At 42.5% G+C, this 18,782-nt stretch overlaps 1 protein-coding gene across 2 annotated transcripts in view; it reads left to right on the forward strand.

Moving 5' to 3' along the window:
- exoc6b (exocyst complex component 6B) overlaps window positions 1–18,782 on the forward strand; it is a 131,949-nt gene that overhangs the window by 42,499 nt on the left and 70,668 nt on the right. For both annotated transcript variants that reach the window (XM_085394985.1, XM_085394993.1), the window contains exons 8-15: window positions 1,280–1,348; window positions 8,561–8,644; window positions 9,499–9,545; window positions 13,489–13,609; window positions 13,705–13,776; window positions 15,241–15,338; window positions 16,062–16,167; window positions 16,413–16,522. In XM_085394985.1, the coding sequence (XP_085251111.1) occupies window positions 1,280–1,348; window positions 8,561–8,644; window positions 9,499–9,545; window positions 13,489–13,609; window positions 13,705–13,776; window positions 15,241–15,338; window positions 16,062–16,167; window positions 16,413–16,522 (707 nt within the window). The remainder of the gene's footprint in view (window positions 1–1,279; window positions 1,349–8,560; window positions 8,645–9,498; window positions 9,546–13,488; window positions 13,610–13,704; window positions 13,777–15,240; window positions 15,339–16,061; window positions 16,168–16,412; window positions 16,523–18,782) is intronic.

Below are 18,782 nucleotides of genomic sequence, written 5' to 3' on the forward strand. Positions count from 1 at the left end.
TAAGATGAACCAGAGCTAGCTAGTTGTGATGAATATGTAGGGGACTGTAGTTTAATAAAGATGAATAAAAACTGCAGGGCGAGTCATGGGTGGCAGCAGGGGGAAGCGCAGCTGAACAAAGTCCGGTGTTTAGAGAACTTCAAGCAAATGGAGCAGCAAGCTCTGAGATCAGTTTTAAACTTATGGCTGTGAATTATTCAGTCTGTTTCACAGGAAGTGACTGTTTTGTTTTGTTTGTTTTAAATATAAATATCCTTGTTTAAGCACAACTGATACCACCTTGAATCTTTCCGTAATGTTCCTCCACATTAAGTTATTTCAATGAGTAACTGTACTGTTTGTTTTACCCTTTATGCAGGTAAAATATCTTAGAAAATATAATGAAATTAAATTAATAAAAACCCCTAAAACGTATATTCTAAATTTGTCTAATCTTACAGTGAGGAAAAGAATTAGATACTGTGTCTGTTAAAGCAAAGTTGCAGCCTCCAGGGCTGGAAAGTTGAGACATGCCAAAACCGGCAGTTCCTCTAGTGGCCACTTGAGGCCAGCTCCCGAAAATCATCTCCACTGACTCCTTTGTTAGAGTTAACAGCTTTATAGCAGAAGTAAACGTGTTTGCAGCCTGGTAACCACTTCATTTTTTTGCTCTGCCATTTAAGTTTTATTTTACGGGCGACCGTGGCTCAGGGGGTTGGGAATCGCATCTGTAACTGGAAGGTCGCCGGTTCGATCCCTGGGCTCTCTGTCCTGGTCGTTGTGTCCTTGGGCAAGACACTTTACCCTACTTGCCTACTGGTGTTGGCCAGAGGGGCCGATGGCGCGATATGGCAGCTTCGCTTCTGTCAGTCTGCCCCAGGGCAGCTGTGGCTACAACCGTAGCTGCTTCCACCAGTGAGTGAATGAATAGTGGCATTGTAAAGCGCTTTGGGTGCCTTGAAAAGCGCTATATAAATCCAATCCATTATTATTATTATTATTATTATTATTATTATTATTATTGAGGTTGGAGGCTGTTCATTATTAGGGACGCGGCCTGTTTTATTCTTGCCGTTCACATTTCCCTCGTCTGTTTCACAAACACAATCATTTGTCTCTGTCTTGCCCCTCGTTGCCATCTTTGTCTCTCTCTGGTTAGAATCTCAGGTTTGCTTTTACTTTGCTTGGCTTTAACCAAAACAGGTGTTGCCAAAACTTGTAAAAGAAAACTGAAGACTGGCTGGTTGATTGCAGTTTATGAACTGAACATGTGAACTGTGCAAATTGTTTCCCCCTGCAGGTCCCAGGAGCTCAGGACTTGGTGGATTTCTCTCCAGTTTACCGCTGTCTGCATATCTACACTGTGCTGGTGAGTTCATTTTCTCATTTTCTGTTTTATTTCTTCTGTGCTCTTTTTTTCTTTTGTCTCAAATCAAAGATGCAGAGCTGTTTCTTTCCTCCATCCATGTGGTGGATTTCTCTCCAGTTTACCGCTGTCTGCATATCTACACTGTGCTGGTGAGTTCATTTTCTCATTTTCTGTTTTATTTCTTCTGTGCTCTTTTTTTCTTTTGTCTCAAATCAAAGATGCAGAGCTGTTTCTTTCCTCCATCCATGAGCGCTTCAGTTTTCCAGCTTAAGTGAAGCCGCAACTCCTTTCTGATCAGCTCGTAAAGGTGTATCTGCCTGTATTTCCTGTGCATGTGATTGACTGAAGTAACAATGTTGTTTGTTGCATCCTTTGTACTGACTTTGTTCTGCCTACATCAGGGCTGGGTGATTTATGGTATTAGCTTTATGAAAACAAGATGCTTTGCTGCTCTGCTTTGGTTACAAAGTTCACTCCTTTCCTTTGGAGCGCTGGGCTCACGTTGTTCCCTAAAAGCTTAAATCTACTAGCTGTTTAGTTCAGCTCGAGCTGAGATGACTAAAAGGAAGCTTTTGGTCCACAGCGTCCACATAAAGGAGGTCAAACCTACACAGGTTCTGCAGATGAAGCTCGAGAAGGATTATTAACAGCTGCCTTTGACTCCAGAGTGTCAGTGCCATGTGACAGTCAGCTTTGACTCTGTCACCAGAGGCAGACCAGCAGTGCTTGGCCTCATGAGATCGGGGCTGAATTTTCTCCTTTTTTTCCTACCCTGTGTCCAGCTCATCATATTGTGCAAAAGTATTAAACCTACTTTCATTTCTTTATATTTTACACCACTGACTGAAGCATAGCTCCAAAACATGATAGAGCCTCCAAATATCATGTTTGGCTCATTTATTTCTCATTCATGAGATGTGATTGTTGACATCGTTCAGCCCTGCTCAGTGGTTTGCAGCAGCATCCTCTTCATCGCCTACAACAGCCAGCGATAATGAGGAGGCCCGCTTCTTTTGCTTAAATGTCAGAATCTGCTTGTGCCCAGCTCTGAGGGTGACCTGGCACAGAGGGGGTAAACGACTTCGGTACGACGGGGCCTCCAGCTCGAGCCTGGCTTCGCTCCAACCAGACTGCAGAGAGAACTCGCGTGTCTCGTCTCACTTAGAGTGAAAGTGACATGGGTGGAGGTGCCACGAATGGGTTAGCTGTGCATTAGGGTTCTCTGTGTGAGTGTGCGTTTGTTTGCATTTGTGAGTTTGTAGGACTTTGTAGGGGACGTTATCAGGCCAGCACAGCCAGAGGGTCGGGGTATGACAGGGGGACAGGAAGTGCATGACAGGAAGGAGAAAGTGAACGGGCAAAAGAGTGAGGGAGGGAGTAGAAAAGCAAGGCTGAGGTTAAAGAAAGGTTAAGCAGGGCACGATGGTGGAGGAGAAACAAAGAGAGAGAGGTTACAGAAGGTTTAGACAGGTGACGACGTGGGTGAAGAAAGTATAAACACACAAACACTTTATTTTCTGGCTTTAAATGTTTGTGTGAAGCTGAACGGTTTCCCTCATTTAACTTAAAACACTGCATGTCCCCTTAAAGAAAAGATTACAGTTCTAAAAACTTGGTTTTTTAGGGCCCTTTTAAGGAAAAACCTGCAGCAGAAGGAAAGAAGGAAAGGTCATGAAAAAATTTATAAAATATATAATGTAGCACAATAGCGAAGCCAAGTGGACTGCTGCAGGGTTTTTTACTCTACATACATTTTTAAAATGTATATGTATACAGACTGGTTCGTGTATTTTGAGCTGGATAGGTCCATAAATCTGTCATTTATTTTTTGTTGCAGGGCTGTATAAACATAATTAGCAATTTATTTTTTTTTCGATCGTCACGTTAAATCACATCACCCATCAGTGGCTGCCCGAGCCACCGTGTGGGACAGATTTGTGTGTTTTGGCCCTGGTGTGTATATGACAAGGTTAGGAAAAGTGTATTTGCATGAAGTGCTGTACTACCGATCTACAGTTTCTGTAATGATGTAACCACATGTGGAAAAAATATGAATAACTGTGTATAAAGTAAAAATGAAAGATATCAGTGACCCAGTGAAGAATGAGCTAGGTGTAAGAACCACTCATGTATGGCACCGAGCTGAGCTTTCCAAGTGGTGGTGGTGGTGGGGGGGGGGGATTAAGAGATTAAGATTAAATAGCTGGGGTCAGCCATGCAAATCAAGGAACAGTCCACAAGAGAGATGAAGAAGAGAGTGCTGGCAGGGTGGAATGGGTAGAGAAGAGTGTAAGGGGTGATTTGCTGCTATTTTTTACAGGATGGTATCATCGTTCCTGCTGTGATGTATGATTTGGAGACTGTGGCACAGATGAGAGGTCAAGATGCCAAGATCTTCACTCCGAGTGAACAGAATGAACAAGACATGAGTACAACTGAAGGACAACTTGATGGATTTGGAGACGGAGTTAGAGAGGCAGAAGGATGATGTATATATTGGAAGATGGAGAAAGTACAGCACATGTAGGAAGTATAGGTAAATAAAGTTTCAAAAAATACAACAAAATAAATAATGGTAGAATAGTACAATAAAGTGGATCTGTGGCATAAATAGCTCAATAAATTCCCCAAACCAAAATAAAATATACTGCTTCTAGAGGGAGTGGTCAGCATCTGATTGGTTGAATCAAGTAACAGGTGAGGTGTTATTGGTCCGTGGGGAGGGAGGAGAACTACCATATGGTGATCTTTCTCATCTTACTGACCCCTTAAAGCTGAACTGAACCCTTAATGATGTGGAAGAGGCAATCAGAGAGGAAGGTTATGAGAAGAGCGGGGGTCACAGGAAGGGAAGAAGGGAGCATTGAGATGTGGAGGCTAAGCAGGAGGAGTGAAAAGTGGAAGGAAATAAGAATTTTCCACAAATCTCAGTCATTAGAGCCTCAGCAGCACTTGAACCAGCCCTGCTGTATGTTGCTGAGGCCTCAATCAGCTGATTGGAGATAAGCTGTTGCAGAGAGTAGGGAGCAGAGGGAGGTCACGGGGAGGTTAAAAGGGCAAAAACAGGAAGACGAGGGTGAAAATGCAGCGAGACGAGAGAGGGGAGGATGGATGAGAGAGGAGGAATGAAGCACTCGAGATGAAGGAGAAAGGGGGGAGGAAAGGAGCACGCTGCTGCTCGGGAAGGTGTTGAAAGGATTGACCCCTGAACCTTTGGGGTCACACACTCTTAGTCATTTATGTTCCCCCTCCTTCTCCTCCTGCTGCTGCTGCTGCCATTTGAGATTTTGTTTGCGTTTCTATTAAAATGCAGAAAGGACACAAGATTAAACAGACACACTCGAACTGTTTTGTGTGTTAAAATAAGCTGTGCTGCGGCGCTTTGAATGACAAGCTGTCGGGTGGAGATGTGGATTTAATATCAGAAAATAAAACCCCACACACACACACACACACACACACACACACAGTCTGATTGTTAAATGTTTGAGAATGTCTTGTACTTCCACAGGCACACGCTTGTAGCACTTTCATTTATTTTTGTAGCAAACCTGGACGTAGAATCCCATTTGCAATCAAGACCAACCCCCCCCCCCGTCCACTCTTCTCCCCGCTTTCCCTTTTCCACCTTTAAGGCCCACAATTTTCCACCCGCTGTGGAGCAGCGGCGAGCCCGAACAATACTCCTTTGTTACACTCGCACACGTACCGCACGTTGACAAATGTGGGCAGAGCTGCGATGGATGTAAACACGGGCCTAAAGCCCAGCGTGTCGGGCAGAGACGAGGGGAAGGAGAGGCGAGGTGAGCGGCGGTAGCAGCCAGTCCATCAAACCGGTCAGACTGGGAACTCTGAGCTACAGCACGACAGCTGGAACAAAGCAGCTGCTCTAACAGATCCTTGAGTCTTTAAAAAAAACATTTTTTTAGAGAGCATTAACATATACAGGCAATTCGTCTAGTAGGTCTTTTATTTTGAAAGTTCCCTTGCTTCTAACCAACTACTTCTGCTCCTTCTCAGCTTGTTTTTCTTAAATAAAGTAAAAATAGTCGAGCATCCCTTTTCCAACTAGGAAAAACATGTAGCTGCTTGGAGATTGAAGCATTTTTTCTGGACTTTTTAGCCTTTATTTTGACAGGACAGTTCTGAGTTGACAGGAAAGCTGTTGCACGCATCAAAACATCCAGGCCTCTGCAATAGCCTCACAGCATTTGGGTCACATGCTCAGCCCTACTACCTACGCTGGTGCCACCAGATAGTTGTGGAGGTTGAGCATGCAACGTCTTCAACCTCTGAGCGCCGATTGGCAATCACACAGGTCACACGGTGGAAGTTAGCCTCTCTCCAACAATTGCGGTCCGACTCGGTCACTCTCACAGATTGCTGAAGCTTCATTACCTTCTTTCTTACCCCTCCGGTTTGGAAAAACCTGCCAGAGATGTAAAGTTGCAAAATCGTTCTTCTTTACCTTTCTTAAAGGGAGACAGGGGCGTAGAGGGCAATGTGTGATAAGAGCTATACATTTGCTAAATGAATTTTTTTTGTATTGAATATGATATAAAACTAGTGACTGAGACTAGAAATCAAACAGTGTTTTCAAAGACTTAAAAAGAAATGAAAAGTCTATTTCATGTAAACACTCTTATTGTTGGATGCTTATAATAAACATGGGCTGAAGTTTCAAATAAAGGGGTCAGGTGATGGGATGTTGGGCTATAGTGGAGGAAAATGTCTATAAAGAGATCAAAAAGGTGAAAAAAGACTGACTTCTTGACCTTTAGCAAGCAGATGTGTTTACTTCAGTAAAGGTGGAACACTTATGCTCAGTCACGCTCACTCCAGTGGGAGACTGTAGTCGTTTATTTAAGAGGGGAACCGGCTTGTTATACTGTTTTGTTGTAATTACACTGCTGATTGGCGGATGTGCATATAAAACAAAGATTCACATAATGAAGTTGGTGTGTGAACAGGTACATTCTCAGTATGGTCATCTCAGACAGTATGGAGCGCAGGAGTAGACAAGCCCCACCCACCAGTTCCTCACACCCTATGTTTGTGTGGGGCAGCCAATCAGAAGAAAGCTGGTGCCATGAACATAAATAGTCTGTGAGCAGTTACTAGAAACATTTGTCTTTCTTTGTTAGCAGGTTTTTGTCGGGTTCATGTTGTTGTAATTTATTCACGTCTGATCCTCGTGCTGTCTGATCCGTTCTTTCTTTGATTCTCTGCTGGCTCCGCCTGCTGGTGTTCTTCTCTCTTTCAGCTCCTCTCTGTTTCGTTTATCTCTCCTCACCTTCTCTGGTGATGTTATATTGTCGCACAAACACTCGTGCTGATCTCAGCCCGTGTTTCTCACCCCGTGCTCACGCTCTCTCAGGGACAGCGAGCGCTGTATAATGCAGAGTTCACAGCGGTTTGATGCCTCTCATTTGTTGAATACACATTGTTCCACTGAGGGTCAAACTGGGAATTAAAAAACAGTTTTGTCACCTCCAAACAAGCTCAACCTAGTTCTGACACACTACCAGGGAGAGCTGTATTTCTACCATTCACCACATTGTTTTGTTGGTATCTTTGTTTTCAAAGGGCACAGTTTAATCAAGGGAACGACTAAAGAGTGTAGCTGAGCATGATGCCAAAATCCACATACAGCACTTTAGATCTTAATTTTTTTTAACAAATACTTTTTTGTTGATATTCTTTTTTTCTTTATTTAAGTTTTGAAAAGGAGCGCGGACAGATAAAGCATGAAGGACAAGGTTGTTTGCAAACCTTAGAAATACAAAAGGGCAACAGACGGAGAGCGAGAAAGGAAACTGTCCTTTATGGCTCAGAGACACTAGAGTCAAAATATGACGCCCATCGTATTATATTCATATTTGGCGACTGATCGCAGGTAATTGTGGCGACCATTTTAATTGCTACTTTTAAGGCAGTGGCACATCCAATCAGAAACTAACAGCAGACTGACTCTTGTCGCCATTTCATTGCCGTCATGATGCACTGAAATCGGATTGAAGGTGGCAGTTGTTGCAGCCGTTTCAAAGATGATGAGATCACAACTAATGTGGCTGCAGCATTAGAGAATTGGTTAAAGTATAACGTTGGAAGCTAATCATGGTATTGATTATTAAATTCCAATCTCTTTAAATAACTGAGGCAATGGACTGCAGGGAACATGAACATAAATGTAATTTCTGAATGTACAAATTTCATATTTCTCAAAAGAAACTGTACCGTGAGGAGGGACGCCTTCAACATCGTTTGTCTGATCCCAGATGGAGGGCTAGCATGAACACAGCACACACTCGGTCTGTGTTTTCTGGGACCAGGTGATTGGCAGTGGGGTTAGGCCTCGAGGACTGGAGTTGTTCCAGGGTATCCAATAGATGCTCTGTGGCATTTGGGTCGGTGCTGACCGAGCTGTTTTACGATGGAGCATATTATACTGCCTGGTGATGCTGTTGCTTTTTGTCATGAGCATATCAAAGTGACTTCTACTTGAATGCTGGCACCCTATGTTCCCAACAGAGCAGTTGTGTTGTCATAATTAAAGACAAAGTGTATTCATTTATTTTTGAAGCTGTCAAATGTCAAAGTTGGTAAAACAGTGGTGTTTTTGTGTTTGTGGTGTATTTTTATTCCTGTATCTGACCTCCTACAACAGCAACGTCAGCTGGGTAGATATACGTGCGCTGGTCTGGTCAGTAGCTCAGGGAGCTTGTCATGTTATCTGCCCACTCCTGGGCCTTTATCTCTGAGCTCACCGGTTACTGTGGGATCTGGATACGTGTGTGTGTGAGAGAAAGAGAGAGAGAGACTTGTGGTCTATCTTAGCACAACAGAGATAAGGGCGAGAGAGCTTCAGTGTAATGGGAGGAACAGATACGAGATGGTCAAGTTTAGACAGCCGATTCTGTGTCTCTTGCGTGGGTACGTTTTAGTTTGATGTCTGAGCGGTGACGCTAGCCAGCCATCAAAGGCAGCTTCCCTATCTCCCTCTTACTCACGTATGCACTAACATGACCTTCTCCATCCTCGTGTGGGTCTACCCTTTTGATTTTGTACCTCATTACATGAGTTCTTCCCCTGTTGTCTACCAACCTCGATTAACCTGAAACACTGGGTTGTATGCTTGTGTTGTTGGCGCTTCACAGGCTGTACTTGCAGTCCATCCCTGCAGCCGTTCTTACCTCCAGTTTGTGTTTTTAGGGTTTGCGTGATGTGTTTGAGAACTACTACAGAAAGCAAAGGAGGAAACAGGCCCGTCTCGTACTGCAGCCCCACTCTAACATGGTATGACTCCGCACCCTCACTTTGTGTGTTATTCGATGCACTGTTATGTCCACACACTCCTAACTACACTGACTCCACCCTAGCCCTGCACACACACACACTCTCAAGCTGTTTGAACAGCCAAGGCCTCAGTCACACAGGCCTAGACTGGCTAGTGACCCCTGGCAACCACCGATGTATACCCCGACATGTTGGCCTGTGGTGGCTGGCTTTCTACTGGTAAAAAAAAAAAAAAAAAAGGTATATGGTGCTGCAAAGGAAACCTTCTCATGATTGTTTTGGACACCTTAAAATTGGGCTTAAGGTAGAAAGATCACAGAAACACGATAAACTGAGGACTGATGAGTTTGTTTAGTGTTGAGAACAAAAGGCAAATACTCGCCCAACGAAATGAAACTGCAGAAAGTGCAACACAAACCAGAAACTGAGAACATTCACCTTCAAAGTAAAGCTTTTGCCTTACTGCTACAACCGGAGTGTTTCAAGATTTGCAGCTTTTATTTTGAAGGCGAACATTAAATACACTGAAATTAAATGTAATTACCCTCCTGTTGCAGGACTCTATTATAAAGCCTGCACCCTTTATCCTGTAAACAAGCAGATAAACAGTGGTTGGACAAAATTGTTATGATGAAAAATACGACAACCTCACATAGAATTACAGTCAATGTCTCTGCCACTTGAAAATGATGAACAGATGTTGCTAATGCATAAAACAAAGAATTTAGATGCATATATTTGAGTAATCTGGTATAAGTTTGTTTCCTGTTATTCTGATATTTGTATATTTTCACATTATTAGTAACTCCCTGTTTCTCCCTCTGTTTGGCCTTTGTGTTGTTATTTATTTCTAGCATGAAACTCTGGAGGGATACCGGCGGTACTTCAATCAGATTGTTGGGTAAGTTCGTCCGCCCGCTTTTATTTATTTCCTACTCCTTGAAGTTTTTCTAATTTCCTTCTTTAATTTCACCCTAATTGAAAGTGAACTTTTGCCAAAAGGTCAGAATGAAAACGTCTGTTTAGAAATAGTTGTAAATATTTTCAAAATGGCTCATAACAGATTTCCACCGACCGACCGACCATCCGCCCGCTCATTGTGAGATTTCTGTGTACCTTGGCAGAGGCGGAGGAACGTTTGAGTGAAAGCAAACATTCAGCATTTAACAGCACCTCATTTCATTTCTTCTGAGTGACTTGTGACCATTTGACATCTTTTCATCTCCCTCCTCTCCTGCTGTTATTCCTGCCCCCCTTTTTTCCCCACTCACACCCCATCCTCCACCTTTTCTTTACTGTCCTCTCATCCGTCACTCCGTCCCACTTCTATGTTGCGTCTACACACACGTCCGCTCGTTCTCCCTCACATGCACGCAGCAGTGAGGATTGATAGTGTGTGTGTGATGGCGGTTGGCGTGTTGCTGTTATTCCTTCTGTCTGTCTTGCTGGAGCAGACGCTTCTATAAACACTGGACATCAGCTCAGACTCATGCACTCACCCTCAGGTCTGTTATTCCCATCTGAAGTGCTGGAAAGTGCCATCCTTTGTCTGTTATCCACTAGTGCTTCTTCATCCATGTCTCCCACCCTAATATTCTTTCATCTGCGCTCTCTGTTGACATTAAACACTTCAAAATAACTCCAACTAAGGCTTCCTTTAATATCTGCATTTATTTTTTTTAATGTAATAGTTGTGCATGCCCACAAAACCAGAGTTATTATATATGTTTAATTAGTAACTGTGCGTGTTTATATGAGGAAACTTATGGGGGCTGAAACTGCCAAGATAACAACAACAAAAAAGATTAAATGGATGCATTAAATGACATCAAAATTTATTTTTAAAAATCTTCATCACGCCATGTTTGTCTTCCAACTTACTAACTGAAGATTTCTCACAATATAAATGGCTGCCTCCAGGAGACACTCATTAGAGAGCTGAGGCCCTCGGCTCATCCATTTGAAAATGATACCGTTCACTGATGAGCCAACAGCTTTACAACTGTACAGCAGAATACCCTCCAGTGCTACTCACGTTCATGTGTCACCAAACTTTCATAATTGGACTCCATGATGGTCCTCAAGTCATTGAGTGGGATCTGTGCAGGTCACTGATGAACTTCAGACTTGGCAGGTTCTCTTCACAGATTCAAACAGGTTCAAACTGAGCATGTGTGTTAGATGTGGAGACACCATAGCAAATGTTAAGCGACCTGCAACCTTATTCAGTATGAACAGTTTGGCCCTGGGTTAATGTTAGTCTGCAGAGATAGATGCTTGGAGAAAGTTGTCCATAGGACGGGATAAAAAAATCTAATATGTAAGTTGGATTGACCTAATAATTGCGTGTCTAAATCAGGTTAAATCACTTTCATGGATGTGGTACATTTAAAATCAGAATTTGTACCAAAGTGTTTTCTGGTTGATGCTTTTAAAGCATAAATCCAACATATATGTAAATCAAATGAAAAGCAAAGCTTCTCAAATGTGAAGCTGTTCTGTATCAACATATCAACAATTTTTTAAGTTACAGTTATTCTTTCTCAATGAGTTGGATTTGTAGGGAAATTTGTGCTTTGTTCCACTGTGGTACAAACAGGTAGAAGATGCTGCTTGGTCTTCCATAAAAAAAGTGCACAAATCTTTTAGTTTCTTACATGAAGAAAAAGCTGGAAAAAGTAAAAATCTGTTGAAGAGTGAATCTCATCATATTTATTCCCTTCAGTAATAGCAAAGAGAAAAGTAACCATGCATAGCCGGGCCACTGATCCGACCGCAGTGCGGCTCATTGTGGCCTGGCAATGCTCGGTGGGCACTGGTTTGAGTTAGACGTGTTGTGAGTGGATGTAAACCAAAGTCACTTTGCAGGCGATTTGATCCGTTTCACACAGGCATCATTTCAAGACAGCAGCACAACGTGTGACTGACGGGTTTGTTGCTGTGCTCAGATATCAGCATCCTCGCACGCCTGGCTGTCATTTGCACTTGCAAATGATTTTAAATCAGAGAAACATGGCAGCTCTTCTGGAAAAGTTATCAGAATTGACTCGAACCATCCCAAAGTACTCTCAGGGTGAAAATAAGCCACACAAGTGTTTGTCTTTTATTTCAGATTGGGGATATCTCTGAACAGTCCCTTCCTCTGCAGTCCAGAAACATGTTTTCATTTGCGTTCCTATTGCCTAATTATTTTTAATTCACTTTGCAGCTGATTTTAAGGATTGTTTTCCACAAAAACATCTTGTAGAAAAAAAATGGATCATAAAGAGAAAGATGAACCAAAGAAAACCATTTGTCATAGAAAAGATCAGCAGCTTTATTTTTATGAAAACCAGATTTCACATTTCTCTGTTTGACATGATGGAAAATACAGTTATTGTCAAGAGCAGCAGATGGATTAATAAAGTGAAACCTAATCTAGATCCTGGTCTTTTAACTGCTTCGCTTATGTGAAAGTATTTCTAACCTTGGTCCGGAAAACATGACAGTACTGTTATATTTGCAAGAGGCAGTATTAGAATCAGTATCCCTTGATCCTCCAAGACTTTCTTACCAACGAGTCTGAGTACAGCTAACACACAGCTGGACTTGTTGCCATCTCCCACAAGTAGTTTTTTTTCTTGCTTTCTTCTTTATCTTTGTTGTCTTCTTGGCCTTTTTTTCTTCTTCATCTGCTTAGTCTCCAGCTGCTTAACTCGTCCTTGTCTTGTTTCTTTTTTTTTTTCTTTTCATCTTTTTCCGTCGTCGTTGTCTTCGCCGTCTACAGGATAACCTAGAACACAGTGTGCTGCCGTATTCCATCCGAAGAGAATCGCTGTATACCTTATCAAAAGAAACTAGTACTAGAATTTCATTATGAGTTTTATGAGACGCAGCATCTTGACCAGGCTGAACATGTTTCATGTTTAGTCTTCTTTATAAAGACGTTGTTCTCAATAGTAACAAGTCAACTTCTTTTAACTGTCATATTTGATTTGCCGCAACAAAATCTGTAAGAAATGGCACGTAAACATTAGTGGCATCTCCTGTTAGCTGCTTCAGTGTTTTGCCAGTTGCATGTTTCCACTGGTTTTCAGGTCTAGTTGAACAGAAGGAAAGTAGCTCCTGAAAAAAGGGATTAGAACAACGGAAGGTTTTGTATCACTGGCTTTGATTTGTGACATTGCTGCTAAGATTTTAGGTGTTTGTTTTTTTTTGTTTTTTGTGGTGTGTAGGGGACTAAACAGAAAGCACAATTCAGTTCTGTAACATTCAAGAGGAGGCAGACTTCTCTACAGCACATATATCAGAAACTGGGCAGCCAACTCCAGAGCAGTCTAAAGGATAAATGTCACTGCAGCTCAGTATTCTGCCAAATATGTGAATCTGATTTATGGGTGGACTGTCCCTTTAAATCTGTTTGTATATCCTTTCGAAAGTGCACCTAAGACAAATCCAATTTGAATCCAGGAAAGACTCCTACTCAAATATTTTTCAAGTTATATCTCATTTATTTAATTTGTACAAAATCTGAAGTGTAACAAGGACAATTTGCTGTTGCGCTGGAGGTTTCAGGCCAAGCTATTTCTTGGATAGTAATGGTAGAAACACTCTGGCACCTAACCTCCTGGTTTTTGTGCATATTGAACTGTAATATAACATGCAAATTAGTGCGCTTCAGTGAGCTAGGTGGATTTGGACATAGCCCGGCACTCAGTATTTATGCAAAGCTAAGCTAACCATGTCCTGGCTCCAGCAGGAGTGGTATTGTTCTCCTCCTCTTACTTTTGGCAGGAGCGTGATTAGGTATATTTACCAAACTGCCTAAGTAATTCCATCTGTCTCTCTGTTCTCCTCGCTTGCAGCTTCTTTGTTGTGGAGGATCACGTCCTGCACACCACACAGGGTTTGGTCAACAGAGCATACGTAGAGGAGCTCTGGGAGTTGGCGCTGTCCAAAATAGTCGCTGCCCTGAGGACGCACTCTGTGAGGCGAATCGCACACACTCATTAAATACGAAATGCATGTTTCCACAAAAGTCTGAAATGACACAGACACACCCCTCCCTCCTGTTTCCTTAGTCATACTGTGACGACCCTGACCTGGTGCTGGATCTGAAGAACCTCATTGTCCTGTTTGCTGATACTCTGCAGGTATGTGTGTGATTAATTCCTAATATTTCACTTCGAAAGGAAGGAAATCCTCTCGTTCCCTTTTGCATCACGCTATATGAAATGCTGTTGTGTTTTTGTACTTCTTGTTCAGTTATCTTGGCACATGTCTCCTAAGATATTTGACCCCAGAGGCCCGTGATTCTTGTTCAAAGCATGTTTTGTAGTTTTTACAAAACAGACTGCTGCCAGCCTCTAAAAAAAAAAAAGAGAGAGACTTTCTGTCTTAATTCGTCCATTTTTAGAAATGGACCTTAATCATGTGCTGTCAGTTTGCGCTCCATCCATTTATTTTCTGGCTGTATTTATGAACTAGCCTGGATGGATTGAGTGTGATGTATGAGAGGATGAAGGGGAGATAGAGGGGATGTGGGTGAAAACCGGATGGGAGAAACATTCAGAGAAGAGTGAGGCACATTAAAGGCGGGGAATGATGAATGTGTGGTTCGATGTCCAAAAGTCATTCATGTACAGAGATGAAGTGCTGCTGAATGGCTAAATTTCTACTCATTGTTTATGTTTGAGGGCGTTTCTGTTTTATTTTATTATTATTTTTTGGAATTCTTCTGTATTTCTTCCAGCAGAGAGGAAACTATACCTTGGGTTTTCTTTATACTACACTCTCAGTCTTATGTTGAAGGCATGTTGTTTTCCAACCTCATTTTAATTGGTCCTTCCATCAGTCTTTATTTTGACATTTCAGACATTTGATGCAAAATATTGTTTTGAAAAATCAAATAATTATGTGTTTAATCTCATCCACCTGTATCAACTTAGTCCTCCTAGAGCGAAGTCTTGTCAGACAGCAGCCCTGTTAGCCAGCTATGTGCTGTCACAATCTTCCCAGGAACATGTCCCAGTAAAAACACCCCAAGGTCAGATCGCTCAATGCTCAGAGAAACTGCAAAAAACCCAAGAGCTGCAGCTTAGACTTTACGAGCCTCAGTTAGCTCATAACAGCGCAGTTACAAAAAGACTAAACAAGTATGGCCTGCTTAGAAGGTTTGCCAGAACAAAGCCACTTCCCTCTGAAAAGAACGTGACAGCACAGCTTAAGTTTGCAAAGTTGCATCTTAGCAAACCACATGTGCCACATCTGGAGAAACCCAAACACAGCATATCAGCATAAACACCTCATACCAGCTGTCAAGCACAGTGGTGGAGGCATGAATATTTGGGCTCGTCTGTCTGCTCCAATCTCCGTGGAAATATCCTTGGACAAGATACTAACCCCAAAATTGCTCTCCGATGCATCGGGGTATGGATGTGTGTGAACGTTAGATAGAAGCACTTATGTTAAAACAACATAGTGTGTAAATGGGTGTGAGTGAGTGAATGAGGCAAGTTGTGTTAACCATTTGAGTGCTCAGAGCAGAAAAGTGCCATATAAGAACCAGACCATTTACCATGGTTTCACATGCAGCTGCTCTTCTTTCCCTTCTGCAGGGTTATGGTTTCCCTGTGTCTCAGCTGTTTGACATGCTGCTGGAGATGAGGGAGCAGTACGGAGAAATCTTACTCAAGAGATGGAATGTCACCTTCAGGTAGCGAACGTTTTGTTTCCACGCTCTCCTGATAGCTGTTTTTCAGTAGCTGGGTTCTAAATACTCCAGTGTGTGCCGCACTGACCTTCACCTCTCTAACGATACGGTCATGAAGCTCATACACACACACATATTTGTGCAGCAGCGCATGTCTGTGGGAAACGTCCTGGTTTTGAAGTTTTACAACCAGCCAGAGGGAGGAAGTGTTTTAAACCAACGTCCGGAACATTCTCTGCCCTTCAATGGGTACTACCCCCTACAAAACTCTGAGTGTGAGAGTGCGTGTTTGTATTCGGGCTAAACGTGCCATTGTTTCAGCACCGCTTTTGTCCAATGACACCAGTGGGACTTGCAGCAGTGAGAACGGACAAACAAACACACACTCCCTCTCTCCTTCCTCCATCTTTCTCTTTCACACACACACACACACACACATCGTGGAAGCCACAGGAATTTTGTGTTGTATTGTTGGGGAGAGGGAGAGAGCGCGCTCCGGTTCACGGCCTCTCCATGGAACGCTGGAACGTCCGAACTCTGGAGTGCCAAAAAGACGCGGGGGTGGTGAAAGAGGGCAGGGTGGTAAGAAAACCTCAAGAATTAAAACGACCCCCAATGGGATGATTGTTTATATGTATCCTCTGTGGGTGTGGGTGTGTGTTGACCTCTTTGGAGAAGATGGGAAGTTATTTACCTTTGATTTATTTGTTTCTTTGCCCTCTGCAGGCAGGTGATAGACCAGGACAACTACAGTCCAATCCCAGTCTCAACGGAGGAGGAGTACAGACAATACACTTCCCAGTGTCCCTTTCAAGACCCCGAACTGGAAAAGGTAGAGAACATAGACGATATAAAAGTGTGCAAAAAGAGTTTTATACCCTGAAAAGTGCTGCATGTTGCTTCTTGCAGTCATGTCAGTTTAATTTCTTCCATGCAAAAGCTTCTTCGCTTTAGGAACTCTCAAGAAAAAACTACCTCTATGCTTGAACTTGCTCAAGTTAGCTTTTGTGCAGTATGTGAATTAAAGTTTGAGTAAAATCTCACTTAATCTCTTATTTTTCGCCCCATTTCCTCCAGCTTCCCTTCCCAAAGAAGCTTCCCTTCTCAGAGTTTGTGCCAAAAGTCTACTGCCAGCTAAAAGAGTTCATCTACGCTTGTCTGAAATACTCTGAGGACCTTCATCTCAGGTACATGCGCTGCATGCATACACTCCTCTGCCACTGACAGTCCTGGTGTCAGAGTTTAGTGCTTTTGATTTTACAGATGCTTCTATAAGCAGCATGGAAACACTGATTAAGGACAGCCAGCTGAAGGTGAATAGATTTGTTCTGTTCACCTTGAATCTGATTTTTCTGTGGGCAGCAAACAGTGAAACGCATTCAGTGACAGTCGTGGTTTACAAGATTCAGAAAGGATTGTAGCTCCAGATATGAGTCACTTCAATAAATCTGTGTTGGTACACATTTAAATGTACATTACTGTGCAAAAGTCTTGCGCACGTCTCAATTGTATATATTTGAGAAGAGCTTGAAAGTCAATATTTAGTACGGCCACCTTTTATTCTTCAATAAAGCCTGAACTCTCTTAGCTTTCTTGTGATGTCTTTAAGTATTTCTCCAGACTACTTGAAGGATATTCAAAGTTCTTCTTTGGATGTTGGCTGACTTTTGGTCTGTTCTTTGTGTACTTTACTTTATTGTACTTTATTGAGCCCCGTGGGGAAATTGCTCTCTGCATTTAACCCATTCACTTAGTGAAGCAGTGGGCAGCCATTGGGCGCCCGGGGAGCAGTGTGTAGGGACGGTACCTTGCTCAGGGGTACCTCAGGGTAGCTGTTAAGGGGAATCGAACCCCCGACCTTCCGATCATGGGGCAACCACTCTACCTACTGAGCTGTCAAGATGATCCCACATTGCTTCAATAATGTTGACCCAAGTTTGAATTCATCCCTCTGTAAGACCTGTTGCCACTAATGTTCTTGTGTAATTTGGCATAGTGCAGCCGTTTTCCCCTGTTTGGCACAAAATAAAGAAATGAGGTGTTGTTCAAGACTTTTGCGCACAGTATTGTCTAATAGATCTGATGCTATAATGAAGCTTCCCAAAAGGAAAGGAAATACAAATGAAATAGATAAATATGCAGGTGTCTGTGTTAAACCTCAGGCTCACAGCATTTTCATATCCACTAGTTACGCTCTGATCATCTCCCACATCATTCCAAATAGTTATACATTCCTGGTAGCACAAAAGAAGAAGAATTTGTCTTATCAAATTATGTCTTTATGATTCATTTAAATAGTTTACTCCCCACATTATTCACTCTGTAAGAGAAGCTCAAAAGATATATGGAAAAATAGACGGAAGCTGTTCAGTCGCTAAGGTCTCATTTGAGCTTGATTCAGACTTGAGACGAATAGAAACAAACAGAATGCTAGGACACCCCCCCCCCCCCCCCCCCCCCCCCCCCCCCATTGCTCTTTGCTGTGGTTTATTTTGTTCCCTGGGGGCAATCACATTTAGGTTTTCCACTTCTTTTTACATTCACTCACGTCTGTTCTGATCGTTTCAAAAATCTCACCCCAGGAATTTTGTTAGTCCTTATATTGATGCTATGATTCTTATCCTCATGTTGAGGAGATGATTGTTATTCTCTGACTGAAAAATTCCAAAACTCTGGGGAAAAAGTAGTCGGGATTGTTGGGAGCTGCGTCGACCCAAGTTGTAGTTACATTTCTATGAAGATGCAGCTTATAGCCCAGTGTTTCAGGGGAGATCGTGGTGACAGCGTAGCTACTGTGCAAATTTCCTGCTGAAGCATAAATGTCCAGAAACTCATCACTTCACCTACAAAATGTCGTCTCTCATCACCTCACAAAAATCATTTACAATAAAAGATTTAGATGAGAGCTGATTGTATTAGCTGTCTTTAGTAATAACAAAATCTGCATTTGCAATGACTGCACACTGATGCGGACTCATCAGTCTCTACCATTTCGTTGGGTAACTATCTTTAGTCTGTGGTACTTATAAAAAATTGTTCAAAAGTCATTGAAATGGGCTTTTGTGTGAGCAATTATTCATATTCATATTTTTTTTTTATTCAGGCAAATATTTTCACCAGGTCAGGATCAATTGTTGCAGCTCAAACGATTCAGATTGACCACAAACTTCAATGCCTGCACACCTTCTCCCATTCATTCTCACTGACACGCGCACACACTCAGCAGACAGCAGACGCCGTTTGGTTGATTGGTTCTTTCCATTCTGACCAGGGGTTTTTGTCTCATTAGATCTGGCTCAAGTGGGATACAGCATGCGCACACACGCACGCACGCACACACACACACACACACACACACACACACACACACACACACACACACAACTCTGCAATCAAATGCAGCTTCTGTTCTGAAAAGGTTAAATGGTAAGCGTGTGTGTGGGTTAT

Source organism: Rhamphochromis longiceps, linkage group LG3 (genome assembly GCF_057381845.1).
Source record: "Rhamphochromis longiceps isolate RC_006_pf linkage group LG3, R_longiceps_female_GT1.1, whole genome shotgun sequence".
Lineage (NCBI taxonomy): Eukaryota > Metazoa > Chordata > Actinopteri > Cichliformes > Cichlidae > Rhamphochromis > Rhamphochromis longiceps.